General features: G+C 39.5%; 1 protein-coding gene across 2 annotated transcripts in view; it reads left to right on the forward strand.

The window, feature by feature from the left end:
* The first annotated feature begins 6,931 nt into the window (after window positions 1-6,931).
* Window positions 6,932-17,500, forward strand: part of LOC115230427 (single-strand selective monofunctional uracil DNA glycosylase-like) — a 33,786-nt gene continuing 23,217 nt past the window's right edge. For both annotated transcript variants that reach the window (XM_036499659.1, XM_029800620.2), the window contains exon 1: window positions 6,932-7,350. In XM_036499659.1, the coding sequence (XP_036355552.1) occupies window positions 7,012-7,350 (339 nt within the window). In that variant the 5' untranslated portion in view covers window positions 6,932-7,011. The remainder of the gene's footprint in view (window positions 7,351-17,500) is intronic.

Raw genomic sequence — 17,500 nt, forward strand, 5'->3', positions numbered from 1 at the left:
TGTCAACAACTGCAGCAAACGCGAGCAAGCTTCAGGTGCCCTCCTTTTCAAACTATGTCCGTGGATATACACAGATGGATGTAATTAAAAAGTATCTATCCTTCCCCAAACTCACATTCATCTACACATAACTCTGTCTCCCCCTATCTCTCTCCTCCCTCCCTCTTTCCTTTCTTTCTCCCTTTCTCTTTCCCTCTCTGATTCATTATAAATAATTATTATTAACAAATATTCATTAAATTAGGTCGCACTGCTTTTTTTTTTATATCAATGATTACAGAATAAAAATGTTCCTCTGCTATTTTTCTTATTCATTATTATTTTATGATTCCTTTTATACTTATAGTATGTGATTTTTTTTAAGTAACAGTAAATAGCAAAACCCTTTTACATTCTCTAAGTAAATTTATTGGCACCATTACATCCGCCTTAGCGAAGGCAGAGGTATTGTTTTCAGTCGTTTTTGTTTGTTAGTCCAAAGACAAGATATCTCAAGAACCGCTGGATGGATCCGGATGAAACTTTCAGGGATGTTTTGGATCGATCTGGTACCAGACAAGGATTCTGGATTCTTCTTCTTGTTTTCTTACTTAATTTTTGAGAGCAGTTGGATTCATTTTAGTATCCTTGTTTGTGAGAGCAGTCAAGTTTATTTCAGATCTTCTCATTTTAAAAATCATCTCTGACTAATCGTTGAGAGGACTTTGGTGTTGCCTTGGTGGAGGCTTGCGCTCTCTAAGTGCTCTTGTTGTTATTATTATTACTAGTATCATTATTCTTTCAGGATCAATGAAATATAAGTATAAAAGAAATCATAAAATAATAAGAAATAACAAAAACAGTAGTGGAACATTTTTTTTTCTATATTCATTGAAATAAAAAAAAGCAGTGCGACCTAATTTAATGAATATTTGTTAATAATAATTATTTATAATGAAACAAGGAGGGAAAGAGAAAGGGAGAAAGAGAGAGAGGGAGGGAGACAGAGAGAGACAGACCTGAACTCTGGGGTTGATGTAATTAACTAGCCTCCTCCCCTTAATTTCAGGCCTTGTGCCCTTACTAGAAAGGATCATTAGTATTATCATTAGGGCAGCAAGCTGGCAGAATTCGTTAGCATGCCAGGTAAAATGGTTAGCTGCAATCGGGAGTGATACAATAAGTACCAGTTGGATACTGGAGTCGATGTAATCAACTTGCCTTCTCCCTCAAAATTGCTAGCCTTGTGCCAAAATTTGAAACCATTATTAGTATCATCGTTGTTGTCATCATCATTATCAACATCATCGTTGTAATTTGAGTTCAAAAACTGCTTCACTGACTTTGCTTTTCATATCTTTTCCATGGGGGCGGGATCGATGAAATAAGTACCAGTCATGCGCCAGGGTCAATGTAATCAGCTGGCCCTCTCCCCACAAAATTTCAGGCCTTGTACCTAGAGAAGAAAGAATTAATATTATTATAATTGTCATTGATATTCCTTATTGTTGCTATTAAATTTAACACTTGAGTGTTTTCAGAGTGAAGCTGCCACCCTGAAACACACACATATATATACATATAAGGACACACACACACACACACATACACGTGCGCATGCACATACACATGAGCATCTGAGCAGTCACTAATAGGTGAAACTAGTCTAGTCTAATGATCCTAGAGACATTCATGGGGTGGTTACCTCTCCTGTCAGTGTATATATACTGTGCACTTTTTACAGCATTAAGAGTTTTTAACTCTTATTTCTTGCAGTATAGGTGCTTTGATACCCTCAGTCACAATTAGTGACGATGAAATGTTTCCTTTATGGTATTATATTGCGTCTAGCTGTTAATATATTCTTTGTTTTTCTTCTTTATTCCTTTTATTTGTTTCAGTCATTTGCCTGCGGCCATGCTGGAGTACCGCCTTTAGTCGAACAACTCGACTCCAGGACTTATTCTTTATAAGCCTAGTACTTATTCTATTGTTCTCTCTTGACGGACTGCTAAGTTACAGGAATGTAAACACACCAACATCGGTTGTCAAATGATGGTGGGGTGACAAACACAGACATACAAACATATACACACACTTGTATATATATACACACACACAATGGGCTTCTTTCAGTTTCTGTCCACCAAATCCACTCACAAGGCTTTCGTTGGCTCGAGGCTATAGTAGAAGACACTTACCCAATGTGTCACACAGTGGGACTGAACCCGGAACCATATGGTTGGTAAGCAAGTTACTTACCACATGGCCACTCCTGTGCCTATATATATGTATATAAATAAATATAGCAAAAATATCATTATAAGCGATAATTCATTAAATGATGTCTAATGCATTGATGTAACTCATTAAACATCGTTTAATGAATTATCTCTTATAATGATATTTTTGCTGACATATATTCATACGAATATATGAAATTTGTAAAAATAAACGCATGATAAAAGAAATTGGAAACTTAGGGGAAAATTCCCTTAGGAGATGAAGTAATTATTTCATCTGAATAAATTGGAGCCTGGTGCAGCCATCTGGCTTGCCAGCCCTCAGTCAAACCGCCCAGCTCATGCCAGCATGGAAAGTGGCCGTTAAATGATGACAATGATGATGAAATATAATACATATATATATATATATATATATACTCTTTTAACTCCTTTACTTGTTTCAGTCATTTGACTGTGGCCATGCTGGAGCATCACCTTTAGTCGAGCAAATCGACCCCAGGACTTATTCTTTGTAAGGCTAGTACTTATTCTATTAGTCTCTTGTGCCAAACCACTAAGTTACAGGGACGTAAACACACCAGCATCGGTTGTCAAGCGCTGTTGGGGGGACAAACACAGACACACAAGCATATATATATATATATGCATATATATATACATATATACGACGGGCTTCTTTCAGTTTCTGCCTACCAAATCCACTCACAAGGCTTTGGTCAGCATGAGGCTATAGTAGAAGACACTTGCCCAAGGTGCCATGCAGTGGGACTGAACCTGGAACCATGTGGTTGGTAAGCAAGCTACTTGCCACATAGCCACTCCTGCGCCTATGTATACACACACACACACACACACAAACACATATATATATAATTTCTTCACCATGTTAAACTGTTAATCCTGACATATTTTTTCTCTCCTCATTTTTTGCCCTCTCATCCCTTTCTGTTGAAGAACATAGGATCAAGATGTCAAAGACATTTCCATTCCTCCTGAGCATCAAACTAATACACCTGCTTGTTGTTCCCTGACCTGTCTTTGTCTTTTGGTATCTTCACATTTGAACTCTGTATGTGTGTGTGTGTGTGTGTAGATTGCTTGAAGTGGTGTAAAGATTTTAGATATCAATAAAAAGAAGGTTGTCAAAATTCCATCGTCTGCTTTGGTTTAGTTTGTCTACAGATGGATGCCTTTCCTAAAGCCAACCACTTTACAGAGTGTACTGAGTGATTTTCATATGCCACCTTCACCAGTGCTTTTTATGTGGCACCTTCACTAGTGCTCTCAATAATTAATAATGGTAAGGGTAATAATAATAATAATATAATAATAATAATAATAATAATTATTATTATAATAATAACAATAGGCGCAGGAGTGGCTGTGTGGTAAGTAGCTTGCTAACCAGCCACATGGTTCCGGGTTCAGTCCCACTGCGTGGCATCTTGGGCAAGTGTCTTCTGCTATAGCCCCGGGCCGACCAATGCCTTGTGAGTGGATTTGGTAGACGGAAACTGAAAGAAGCCTGTCGTATATATGTATATATATATTTATGTGTGTATGTTTGTGTGTCTGTGTTTGTCCCCCTAGCATTGCTTGACAACCGATGCTGGTGTGTTTACGTCCTCGTCACTTAGCGGTTCGGCAAAAGAGACCGATAGAATAAGTACTGGGCTTACAAAGAATAAGTCCCGGGGTCGATTTGCTCGACGAAAGGCGGTGCTCCAGCATGGCCGCAGTCAAATGATTGAAACAAGTAAAAGAGTAAAGAGTAAAGAGTAAAGAGCAGCTGGCACGTAAAAAACACCATTTGAGCGTGGTTGTTACCAGTACTGCTTGACTGGCACGTAAAAGCACCCACTACACTCTCAGAGTGGTTGGCGTTAGGAAGGGCATCCAGTTGTAGAAACTCTGCCAGATCAAGTTTGGAGCCTTGTGCAGCCATCTGGTTCGCCAGTCCTCAGTCAAATCGTCCAACTCATGCTAGCATGGAAAGCAGACGTTAGACGATGATTATGATGATGATGATGAATATTTTAAAAAGGATTGACGTTACTCTTCACAAAGGTAAACAGTCAAGATAAAGGGCGCGATTCGATTGTAATAGGTATTTTATTGGTTGAACGATAATTCAACAGTAAGTCTTGTCTTTGTCAAGTTCAAAATAAGAAGGTGATAAAAATTCGAAATTATAGAAATTTAAACGTAAAGTATGAACGAGAGCAACCTGTGCCCACACGTTGATGGAATGACATTCTTTTACTCTTTTACTTGTTTCAGTCATTTGACTGTGGCCATGCTGGAGCACCACCTTTAGTCGAGCAAATCGGCCCCAGAGCTTATTCTCTGTAAGCCTAGTACTTAGTCTATCGGTTCTCTTTTGCCGAACCGCTAAGTTACGGGGACATAAACACACCAGCATCGGTTGTCAAGCAATGCTAGGGGGACAACCACACAGACACACAAACATATACACACACATACATATATATGTGGTGTATATATATATATATATAATATTAAGGTATGTAGAAAAATACAACATGGACAAGAACGTATAACTCTTAGAAGACGATACAATAAACACGGACAGGACATTCGAACCCTCAGTCTTCAGTCAAGAACCGGATCATCGTAGTAATTTCGGCTGATTAATCTTGAGATTACTAGATCACGGCCACATACATATACAATGGGCTTCTTCCTGTTTTGATCGACCTGAGACTATAGTAGAAGACACTTGCTGAAGGTGCCATGCAGTGGGACTGAACCTAGGACCATGTGTTTGGTAAGCAAGCTACTTACCACACAACCACTCCTGCACCTGACATCATCAGTTTTTAAGTTACAATTTTATAACAGGCGAAAAGAAAAAGACAGAAAAAAGATGACAAAAAATAATAATAATAACAAGAGCACTCAGTTATACACTAGGGTCGATTAATCAACTTACCCTCTCCTCCCAAATTTCATGCCTTGTGCATTTAGTAAAAAGGATTATTATTTTTATTATTGTTAAGGCGGCAAGCTGGCTGAATCATTAAAACGCCAGGTAAAAAAGCTTAGCGATATTTTGTCCATCTTTACGCCGTGAGTTCAAATTCTGCCAGGGTCGACATTCCCCTTCATTCTTTCAGGGTTGATTAAATAAGTACTAGTTGAATACTGAGGTTGATGTAATCGACTATCCCTCTGCCCTAATATTTCAGACCTTGTGCCTATAGTAGAAAGGATTATCATCATCATCATCATTATTATTATTATTATTATTATTATTATTATTATTGTTAAGGTGGTGAGCTGGCAGAATCCCTGAAATGCCAGGCAAGAAGCTAAGTGACATTTTGTCTGTCTTTAAGTTCTGAGTTCTACCGAGGTTGGCTTTGCCCTTCATCCTTTTGGGGTCAATTAAATAAGTACCAGTTATGCACTGGGGTCAATGTAATCGACTAGTTGATGTAATCGACTATCCCTCTGCCCTAATATTTCAGACCTTGTGCCTATAGTAGAAAGGATTATCATCATCATCATCATTATTATTATTATTATTATTATTATTATTATTATTATTAAGGTGGTGAGCTGGCAGAATCCCTGAAATGCCAGGCAAGAAGCTAAGTGACATTTTGTCTGTCTTTAAGTTCTGAGTTCTACTGAGGTTGGCTTTGCCCTTCATCCTTTTGGGGTCAATTAAATAAGTACCAGTTATGCACTGGGGTCAATGTAATCGACTAGTTTCCTCCCCACAAATTTGAGGCCTTGTGCCTCCAGTAGGAAAGATTATTTTTATTATATTATCATCATCATCATCATCATCATCATCACCATTCAATGGTCTTATTTTTATCACATGCTTTCACTGCACTACCGAGCAAAGCTCTGTGTGCCTTAGATGTGTGCTGTGGTTTGTTGTGATGCTCTTGTTATTGTATTGAAAGTGTTTTATGCAGGATGTGTGCGGTGCCTAGTAGTGCTATTTTCTGTATATTATATATATATGTTAGTCCTGGTGTTTTTACTATGTATTTGTCTGAATATTTTTTTTTTATCATACCTAATGCGCCCACTATGATAGGAATTGTTTCTGTTTTTAGACTCCACATTCGAGTTACCTTTTTTCTAGATCTTTGTATTTTGAAAGTTTCTCCGTTTCTTTTAGAGAAACATTGTCATCTGTTGGTATTGATACATCAATTAGAAAGCATTTTTTTTTCTTGATGATCTCTGACAACTATATCTGGCCTGCAGGCCTTAATTTCTCTCTCTGTATGTATTACCATATCCCATAGTATGGTTGCTTTCTCATTTTCTTATTATTATTATCATTTATTCTATTATTCTACTTCCTCCTCCTCCTCTTCGTCTTCTTCTTCTTATTATTATTATTATTATTATTATTATTATTATTATTATTATTATTATTATTATTATTATTATCATTTATTATTATTGTTGTTATTATTATTATTATGATTATGATTATGATTATTATTATTATTATTATTATTATTATCATTTATTATTATTGTTGTTATTATTATTATTATTATTATTATTATTATTATTATTATTATTATTATTATTTATTATTATTATTATTATTATTATTATTATTATTATTATTTATTATTATTATTATTATTATTATTATCATTATTATTATTATTATTATTATTATTATTATTATTATTACTACTTGATCCTATTTCATTCCAGATCGTTCTTTGTCCGAGGTTGCCTGTCACATGACCAAACTAGTTTCAGCAAGTACTAAGACCAAAACACGATGCAAGATACCAACATACCAACATTGGAACAAACAAACCAGGATGAAAATGAACCGAAATATCTTGACAGCCATGGAGAAACTTGCCTCGCAGCTACTTCGGCGCCAATTCCAACAGCAGTGTCTGCGAGCATTCCAGATCGGCTCCTTCAGGTGGAAGCTGAACTTTGTCGCAATCTGAAGACAATCGAGTTCACTGATCCTGTGGATTATGTATATAGTCCATTAGATTATGCATCTGATACCCATGCTAAGTATGTTCACAGATTTTGTAATTCTCAGAAGAATGTGCTTTTTTTAGGAATGAATCCTGGACCTTTTGGCATGGCACAGAACGGAGTAAGTTTATTTTAACTTTCTGTTACCATTCATTTGTTTTTATAATAATAATAATAATAATAAAAACATTGTGTACAGTGCTCAGGTGCACTACAACTCATCTAAAGTGCATATATAATCAGGTGTAGTTTCGACGGATATCGGAAAGCATGAGGGCCTTAAAGGATGCAGTGTCATGGCAGTCAACAACTGACGCAGGCAGTTTGTTCCATGCTTCAGCAACTCTGAGCGTGAAGAAATGTTTCCGAAAGTCATGGGAGCTGTGTTGTTTTCTGACTTTGTAGGCATGTCCACGTGTGTTGGACACATGGAGATCAAAAAGGTGTTCAGTGTTGTTGTTGGTGAGGTGGTTGATAACTTTGTGGGTGTTTACCAAGTCCATCGCCAGACGCCGGAGCTTTGTCTGTTTTCCATAAGTTACCATAGGGATTACAGCACGATTTTTTTTTTGTGAGTTCATAGTAAAAAAAAAATTTCAACCTTGATGTTGGATTAAAATTAACCTTAACCCTTTCATCCCTTTATTTATTTTGAGATGCTCTGTTTTTCTTTCACTTACTTTAAATATAAGAAAAAATTTAGTAAAATAACTTAGCTATCATTCAGCTAGTGTTAGGAACATAAATTGTGACTAAATTGTGGAAGATTTTAATTCAAAACTTTTGAAAACAAGACATTTGTTCTACAGAGCCAGAGCCGGTTTCAGCCAAGTTGGTATCAAAAGGGTTAAGAGAAGCTATTTAAGAAAGAAAGAGTGATTTTATTGCTGTTGAGGTCATCTTCACCTTTCATATCTTCAACATCAATACTAATGGGACCTGTGGAAATTCCATAGAGCGTATGCATATATATATATATATATATATATATATATATACATACGTACATATATATATATGCATAAGACTTCGAATGACCTGTCCTCGTTTTTTTGTATCGTCTATCTGGATGTTTTGTTGTCCCTTTTTGTATCACCCTAGTTGTCCGGATGTCTTGTGTTCTTGTCCCATTTTGTATTTTATTTTATATATATAGGCGCAGGAGTGGCTGTGTGGTAAGTAGCTTGCTCACCAACCACATGGTTCCGGGTTCAGTCCCACTGCGTGGCACCTTGGGCAAGTGTCTTCTACTATAGCCTCGGGCCGACCAAAGCCTTGTGAGTGGATTTGGTAGACGGAAACTGAAAGAAGCCTGTCGTATATATATATATATATGCATGTGTGTTTGTGTGTCTGTGTTTGTCCCCCTAGCATTGCTTGACAACCGATGCTGGTGTGTTTATGTCCCCGTTACTTAGCGGTTTGGCAAAAGAGACCGATAGAATAAGTACTGGGCTTACAAAGGAATAAGTCCTGGGGTCGAGTTGATCGATTAAAGGCGGTGCTCCAGCATGGCCGCAGTCAAACGACTGAAACAAGTAAAAGAGTAAAAGAGTATATATATATATATATAGCGGCATACGTACACTTTGTTCTCTCTCTCTCTCTCTCTCTAAACCTCGCTAAGATAAATATTTCAATTACCTGAAGATTGACTGTAACTCGAATTATAAAGAATTGGACAGCCATGAAACGATCGTAGTGGTATACTCATTACCTTTTTTAATAATTTTGAAATATATTTAAAATAATATAAATTAATTAATCTTATGTATTGGCTTAAGTTTTTCATTGTATGATTTGCCTACTAGTGGTTTTATCTCTAATTTAATATAATATATGTATATATATATATATATGCAAATTCATAGTAATCCTTATTATTAATATTGTTAATATGTATATACATACACATACACACATACACATGTATGTGTATGTGTGTGTGTGAGGGGCTTCTTTTTTTTTTTCCATCTACCAAATCCACTCGCAAGTCATTGGTCAGCCTGAGGCTATAGCAGAAGACACTTGCCCAAGGTGCCACGCAGTGGGACTGAACACGGAACCCTGTGGATGGGAAGCAACCTTCTTACCACACAGCCAGGCCTGTGCCCACCATTCATTATGCTTCTTAATTTTATTTTTAAAAACCTAAACGATGAGGCTGACAGGTTGCCACTGATTCCATGAAGGGGATGAATGACACGAGAAAGTTTGCCAACCTTCTTTCTAAGACAGCAAGGTGAGGCATGAGAGAAGATTTGACTTCTCTTTCCAGCAGCTACGAGCAAACACAGAGAGGTCACCGTGCCGGCAAGTCTTTTTGGTTTAGCAGTGTCTTTTTAAGGTTGTTACATTCCCTGTAGACTTCAAAAGCAGAACATACCAATATAGTGGTGCCACTGCTAACTGAGGCAGCTATTTTGGTAAGAACAGACTCATGTCTGTCGAGAATGGAAAAACACTTTTGGCAATTAGAAACCTTCCAGTAGTAGTAGTAGTAGTAGTAGTAGTAGTTGTTGTTGTTGTTGTTGTTGTTGTTTTTCTTTATTTACTTACTTCCTCTTCCATTCTTCTTTCTTCTCCTCTTCCTCCTTCTTTTCTTCCCCTCCTCCTCCTCTCTTCCTCTTCCTTTTTCTTCTCTTCCCTTCCATTTCCTCCTCCTCCTGCTCCTCCTCCTTTCTTTTTTTCCTCCTCCTCCCCTCCTCTTCCCTTTTCTTCTTCTCTTCCTCCTCCCTCTTCCTGCTTCTCTTTCTTTTTCTTCCTTACTCTTCCTGTTTCTTCTCTTTCTTCTTTCCTTCCTCATTCTCTTTTTTCTTCTCCTCCTCCTCCTCCTCTTCCTCTCTTTGACTTTTCTCCTTCTCCTTCCCCTCTTCTTTGTCTTTTCTCCTTCTCCTCCCCCACATCTCCTCCTCCCTCTTCCACTCTTCTTTGTCTTTTCTCCTCTCCACATCTCCTCCTCCTCTTCCTCTTCCATTCTGCTTTGTCTTTTCGCCTTCTCCTCCCCACACCTCTTCCTCCTCCTTCTTCATGCCACTTCACTCCGTCCTCCCTCCCCTAAATCAATAAACTGATTTGCTCTATTCCCTTATATCCCACGGCCCTTTCCACACCACTTGCCAACAAGGTTGACTGTCAACCTTTCTATAAGGTCCTTATCTATCCCAAACCTCTTATCCAAAAGCTTGGCAGCCATTCTCCATATTTCTTCTTCTTTTCCTTTCCATGGACACTTCCCCACCTAAACCTACCCCCCCCCCGAGATCCTGGGACATGTTAGTACCATTTTACTGTGGCTGGGTTCTTTGTTCTTTGGATGCCTTGCAGAGGACGTAGGTAGCATTCCAGGCCTTATCTTTCTTCAGGTGAGGGCATGGATATGTGGTTAAGCAGTTTGCTTCTCAATTGTATCACTTCAGGTTCAGTCCCACTGCATGACAACTTGAGCAAGTATGTTTCTACAGTGATCCCCAGGCCAAGGAATTGTGTGTGTGGCGGGGGTGACACACAGAAACTGAAAGAAGCCCTTTGTATAAGTATGTATGTACATAGTACCATTCGAGTGTGGTCGATGCTAGTCATGGCCCCTGCACTGGTGGCACGTAAAATGCACCCACTACACTCTCGGAGTGGTTGGTGTTAGGAAGGGCATCCAGCTGTAGAAACCTTACTAAATCAGATTGGGGCCTGGTGCAGCATCCTGGCTTGCCCGTCCTCAGTCAAAGCGTCCAACCCATGCCAGCATGGAAAGCGGACGTTAAATTATGATGATGATGATATATGTATGTCTTTCTTTCTTTCTTTCTTTCTTTCCAAAGTAAGTATCAGTTGAGCACTAGTGTAGATGTAGTCATCTATATCCCCTCCCCCCAAATTGCTAGCCTTGTGCCAAAATTTGAAATCATTATTATTATTTTGGTTTGGCCCAAGTTCAGTCTTATTCCTAGTAGGCTTTATGCGGGTAGCGGGTTACTACCTGTAACCTTTGGTACCCACAAGTTTTCAGCAGTTTTTCAAGTACTCAGTTTTTCAACCCTCCTCATAATCCTTGCTGTCCTTAAGAGACAGACTATTATTATTATTATTATTATTATTATTATTATTATTATTATTATATTATTATTATTATTATTATTATTATTATTATTATTATTATTATTATCATTATTATTATTATTATTATTATTATTTCCAGCCTTTCAGAACAAAGAAAATATGTATCAGTTGAAAACTGGGGTTGATTTAATTGACTAATCCCTACCTCCAAAATGTGCTGGCCTTGTGCCAAAATTTGAAACCATTATTATTATTATTATAATTATTATTGTCTTTATTGAGTGAGAGAGCAGTGCAGGCCATCAAAGCGACACTGGGGTAAAATATACCCCAGTATCACTTAATTATTATTATTATTATTATTATTATTATTATTATTATTATAGCACAACGGGTGAAATGCTTAGCGGTATTTCGTTAGTCTTTACGATCTGAGTTCAAATTCCGCCGAGGTCAACTTTGCCTTTCATCATATATATATATATATATGTGTGTGTGTGTGTGTGTGTATATATATATATATATGTGTGTCTCTGTGTCTGCGTTTGTGCCCCACCAGCATTTGACTGTGTTGGTGTGTTTACATCCCTGTAACTTAGAGGTTCAGCAAGAGAGATTGATAGAATAAGTAATAGGCTTCAAAAAATTAAGTTCTAGTATCGATTTATTTGGCAGCTAGAACCCTTCAAGGCGGTGTCCCAGCATGGCCACAGTCAAATGACTGAAACAAGTAAAAGATAAAGGATAAGTATTTGGGGTGGGCGGGCTCAATGAAATTGAATAACCCCTCCCCTCAAGAAGATGATCAACCAGGACCAGAGGTGAAGAGGAAGAAAAACAAGTGGCTCCGAATTGACCCCATCTCCATAGGGGTATTTGTGGCAATACACACCAACCCCCATCCCTTTCAATATGATAGGAGAGGTTGGGGTGATGGTGATGGTGGGGTTGCTTAGCAACAAGGGCCATATCATGGCTCCTCACTTCTTCTCGGGGTTAACAATGCTATCACGTCTACTGAGGTGTTTGGACATGAGAGTTGAAAGCCTGGCTCAAGGGGAGGTGGGCCAGGGAAAGTTGTACAAGATCCAGCAATGAATCTTGCTTCTTCCATTAGGCACAGTCTGGCAGCAGGGAACGTTGCTATGCCAACGGACTCTTCTGTCCTCACCCCCTCCTCTTCCTCCTGGTATTGCGATGGCTGTTGCTTATTCTACCACTCCTGCCATCACCACTACATCTGCTGTGGCTATTACTGCAATTACCACCACCACCACCACCACCACCACCACCACCGCCACTTCTACTACTATCAATACCTTAGTACTGCTACAGCCAGTATTACTACTCTATTCACTACAGCTACTACCAGCACTGCCACTACTATCTCTACCGTCACCACCACTACCACCACCACCACCACCAACAACAACAACAACAACAACACTACCACCATCACCACCACCACCACAAACACTGCCTCCACCACCACCACCACCAACTCCAACACCACCATCAATACCACCACCATTACTACTGTCATCAATATCACCATCACCACCACAACCGCCGCCACCACTACCACCACCACCACCACCACCACCACTACCACTACCACCACCGCCACCAACAACAATACTACCACCATCACCATCATCACCACCACCACAAACACTGCCGCCACCACTACCACCACCAACTCCAACACCACCATCAATACCACCACCACTACTACTGTCATCAATATCACCATCACCACCACAAACACTGCTGCCACCACTACTATCACCACCACCACCACCACCACCACCACTCCGTCTGTGTTCTATGGTAAGGAATATGTTAAACTAAGTAGTGTTCACCTTGAATATTTTCATTCACTTTGGCTCAACATTTCTTTGAAATTCCAAGATGCACCGAATTCTTGTTCCAAGAAAGGAAACTCTTGAAATATTTTTCAGAGCAATAAAAATAATAATAATAATAATCCTCTCTACTAAAAGCACAAGGACTGAAATTTGTGGGGAGGGGGCTAGTTGATTACATCGACCCCAGTATTTCACTGGTACTTAATTCATCGATCCCGAAAGGATGAAAGGCAAAGTTGACCTCGGCAGAATAATAATAATAATAATAATAATAATAATAATAATAATGAGATCACCATGTCGCGCACATATGGTTGTGATGCATGTTCCTGGTGTACCCTTATCAGACGGGTAGTCATGATGGGTATACTGGGCTTCATATATTTTACCGCAGTGTCACTTTGATGGCATGCACTGCTCTCTAACTCAATAATAATAATTATAATAATAATAATAATAATAATAATAATAGTAATAATAACAACAACAACAACAATCACTCCCCTGGAATTTCACCATTCAAACTGACAGAAAGATAAATGTGAATAGGCCGGACATTATATTGAAAGACTTCAGACAAAAATTATGCTTCCTTATTGATATGACTGTCCAACCGATATAAACATATCTGTCAAGACCTACCAAAAACTCAGCAAGTATAAAGATCTTGAAATAGAAATTAGCAAAATGTGGAAACTGTAGACTAAAACAATACCTGTTGTCATAGGTGCCCTAGGAATGATAGCAAAAGGGGCGGGTTGCTACCTAGCTCAGATACCAGGAAACCCCAAAATGGCAGAAATTTAAAAGATAGTGCTCATGGGAACTACCCATAGCCTATGTAAAATACTGACTGTGTAATCTCAAATATATAATTTTTTTAAAACATTCTCTAGAACAATACAATGTACAAAACCAAATATATGGCACCCAAGGCATAACACCAACATGAACTTCTAACTTGTTGTCTCTTGAGGTCTCTGGGTGAGACTGGGAGCCAACTTACACAAATGCAAAGCGAAAGTCAAACATAAAATAATAATAATAATAAGTGGCTCTCATGGCTTCTGATCTTAACTGATTGGAAGTGTTATCATGTACATTGTTTTGTCTTGGGATAAAAGATGGGCTACAGCAAATATTCTGCTCAATACCACAGATTTGCTTGTCAGTTGTTTGACCTTAACCAGTTGAGCATGTCCCTTAGTGGCTGACGATAGGTGCATCTCTGATCACGAACAGAAGTAGTGGGGAAGCATCATAGCCATGTGTTGAGAGGGATTCTTTGGGGTTTGAATAATTCACCTCTGGAAACATGGGTGGTTCTTTCAACATCCTTAAACGACCCTTCTTCAGGGACCTTTTGAGCGGGATGGGCTACTCAACCTGAAGAAAATTCTAACTGGGCCCCACCTACAAGGTCATGTGCTGTTTATCTTGATATGAGATCACCATGTCGCGCACATATGGTTGTGATGCATGTGCCTGGTGTACCCTTATCAGACGGGTAGTCATGATGGGTATACTGGGCTTCGTATATTTTACCCCAGTGTCACTTTGATGGCATGCACTGCTCTCTCACTCAATAATAATAATAATAATAATAATAATAATAAATAGAAACATTATTATTTCTAAATTTCTCAAAGATTGGTATTCAGTAACAGTTCTTTAAAGTAAAGGCTGTTTGCCAACATAATGTGGTTGTCCTGGATGGGACAAATGTTATTGTTGTTTAGCCCCGGGAAACATCATTTCCAGCTGGTTGTACAACACAACATCTGTGTCCTTTTATTTTCGAACAGGGTGTCCAGCACCCCCATCCAGCACAAAGCAACATCTGTGGACTGGTTTCTGGGTTATTTGTTCTTTATCAGCACATTTTTCCCAGTGTGCTAATGATTCTGTCAGGTTGCCGCCTTGATAATAATGATGATAATGATGATGATGTCTTTTACTAAGACAGAGATAAATCGATACATTAGAATTGAATGATATAAACAAACCCGCAGGAGTGGCTGTGTGGTAAGTAGCTTGCTAACCAACTACATGGTTCTGGGTTCAGTCCCACTGCGTGACATCTTGGGCAAGTGTCTTCTGCTATAGCCTCGGGCCGACCAAAGCCTTGTGAGTGGATTTGGTAGGCGGAAACTGAAAGAAGCCCGTCGTATATATGTATATGCGTGTGTGTGTCTGTGTTTGTCCCCCTAGCATTGCTTGACAACCGATGCTGGTGTGTTTGTGTCCCCGTTGCCTAGCGGTTCGGCAAAAGAGACCGATAGAATAAGTACTCGGCTTACAAAAGAATAAGTCCCGGGGTCGAGTTGGTCGATTAAAGGCGGTGCTCCAGCATGGCCACAATCAAATGACTGAAACATATAAAAGAGAGAAAAGAGAGAAACCAAGTTTACATATAAGCAAAGGCATGGCTGTGTGGTAAGAAGCTTTTTTCCCAACCACATGGTTCCAGGTTCAGTCCCACTGTCTGGTATCTGGTACCCTGACCAAGTGTCTTCTGCTATAGCCTTAGGCCAATGAAGGCCTTGTGAGTGGATTTGTTAGACGGAAACTGAAAGAAGCCTGCTGTTTATGTGTGTGCGCGTGCATGTGTGGTGTGTGTGTGTGTGTGTGTGTGTGTGTGTCTTTGTGACTGTGTTTCTCCTCTCCCACCACTGCTTCACAACCGATGTTGGTGTATTTACCAGGGCTGTGGAATCGAAGCAAAAACTTAGACTCCGACTCCTCTATGTAATTAAGTGATTGTGGTCTATTTTACCGACTCCAGCTACCCCTTAATTGCTTCTGACTCTGACTCCACAACTCCGACTCGACAGCCCTAGTATTTACATCTCCATAACTTGATGGTTCAGCAAAAGAGACTGATAGAATAAGTACCAGGCTTAAAAAATAATAATCACTGGAGTCGAAACATTCAACTAAAAACTCTTCAAGGCATTGCCCCAGCATGGCCATAGGCTTATGACTGAAACAAGTAAAAGTTGAAAGATAAAAGTGATACATTCATCATCATCGCTTAATGTCCACCTTCCATGCTGGCATGGGTGGGATGGAGTGACAGGAGCCAGCCAGACAGAAGCCTGCACCAAACTTCTGCAACAGTTTTGGCAGGATTTTTACAGCTGGATGCCCTTCCTAACATCAACCACTCAGTAGAGTGGACTTAGTACTTTTTATGTGGCACAAGCACAGGTGAAGTCAGTTTTGGCAAGGTTTTTACAGCTGGATGCCCTTCCTAACACCAACCACCGCACAGAGTGGACTGGGTGCTTTTTACATGGCACAAGCACAGGCGAGGTCACTTTTGGCGAGGTTTCTACAGCTGGATGCCCTTCCTAACACCAACTACTTTACAGTGTAGACTGGGTGCTTTTTATATGTCACAAGCACAATTGAGGTCAGGTTTGGCAAGGTTTTTATAGCTGGATGCCCTTCCAAATGCCAACCACTTTACAGTGTGGAATGGATGCTTTTTTAAGTGGCACCTGCACTGACAGGGTCACCAAGTACCTTGCAAGACAATAAAAAACCTCTTTTGAGAGGGGACGGGGCATTGGAGGAGGTGATCTTATGCCAGATGATGAAAGGTTATAGTAAGACAGAGAGAGACAGAAACAGGTATCTTGCTGTAGAGGAGGTACAAGGTTACCTGGCTGGAGACAGAGAGAGAGAGAGAAGGGGATCAGGAATGAGGACAGAAACAGGTGCACTGGCGCAAAGTAAATACATGGTTACCCAACCTGAGGAAAGTACAGGAGAAGGACAGGGAGAGAGTGGGAGACAGGAGGATAGAGATGGTGGCAAAGCACTGAGAATATTCAAAGGGGACAGGGATCAGAATATAAATGGGATTGTTGAGTATTAACAAAAGATATATATATATAGGCGCAGGAGTGGCTGTGTGGTAAGTAGCTTGCTAACCAAACACATGGTTCCGGGTTTTGTCCCACTGCGTGGCATCTTGGGCAAGTGTCTGCTGCTATAGCCCCGGGCCGACCAATGCCTTGTGAGTGGATTTGGTAGACGGAAACTGAAAGAAGCCTGTTGTATATATGTATATATATATATGTGTGTGTGTGTGTGTGTATGTGTTTGTGTGTCTGTGTTTGTCTCCCTAGCATTGCTTGACAACCGATGCTGGTGTGTTTACGTCCCCGTCACTTAGCGGTTCAGCTTAAGAGACCAATAGAATAAGTACTGGGCTTACAAAGAATAAGTCCCGGGGGTCGATTTGCTCAACTAAAGGCGGTGCTCCAGCATGGCCACAGTCAAATGACTGAAACAAGTAAAAGAGTAAAAGAGAGTAAAGAGTATACATGGTGTATGTCG

This window comes from Octopus sinensis, unplaced genomic scaffold, assembly GCF_006345805.1.
Source record: "Octopus sinensis unplaced genomic scaffold, ASM634580v1 Contig15538, whole genome shotgun sequence".
NCBI classification, from domain to species: Eukaryota; Metazoa; Mollusca; class Cephalopoda; order Octopoda; family Octopodidae; genus Octopus; species Octopus sinensis.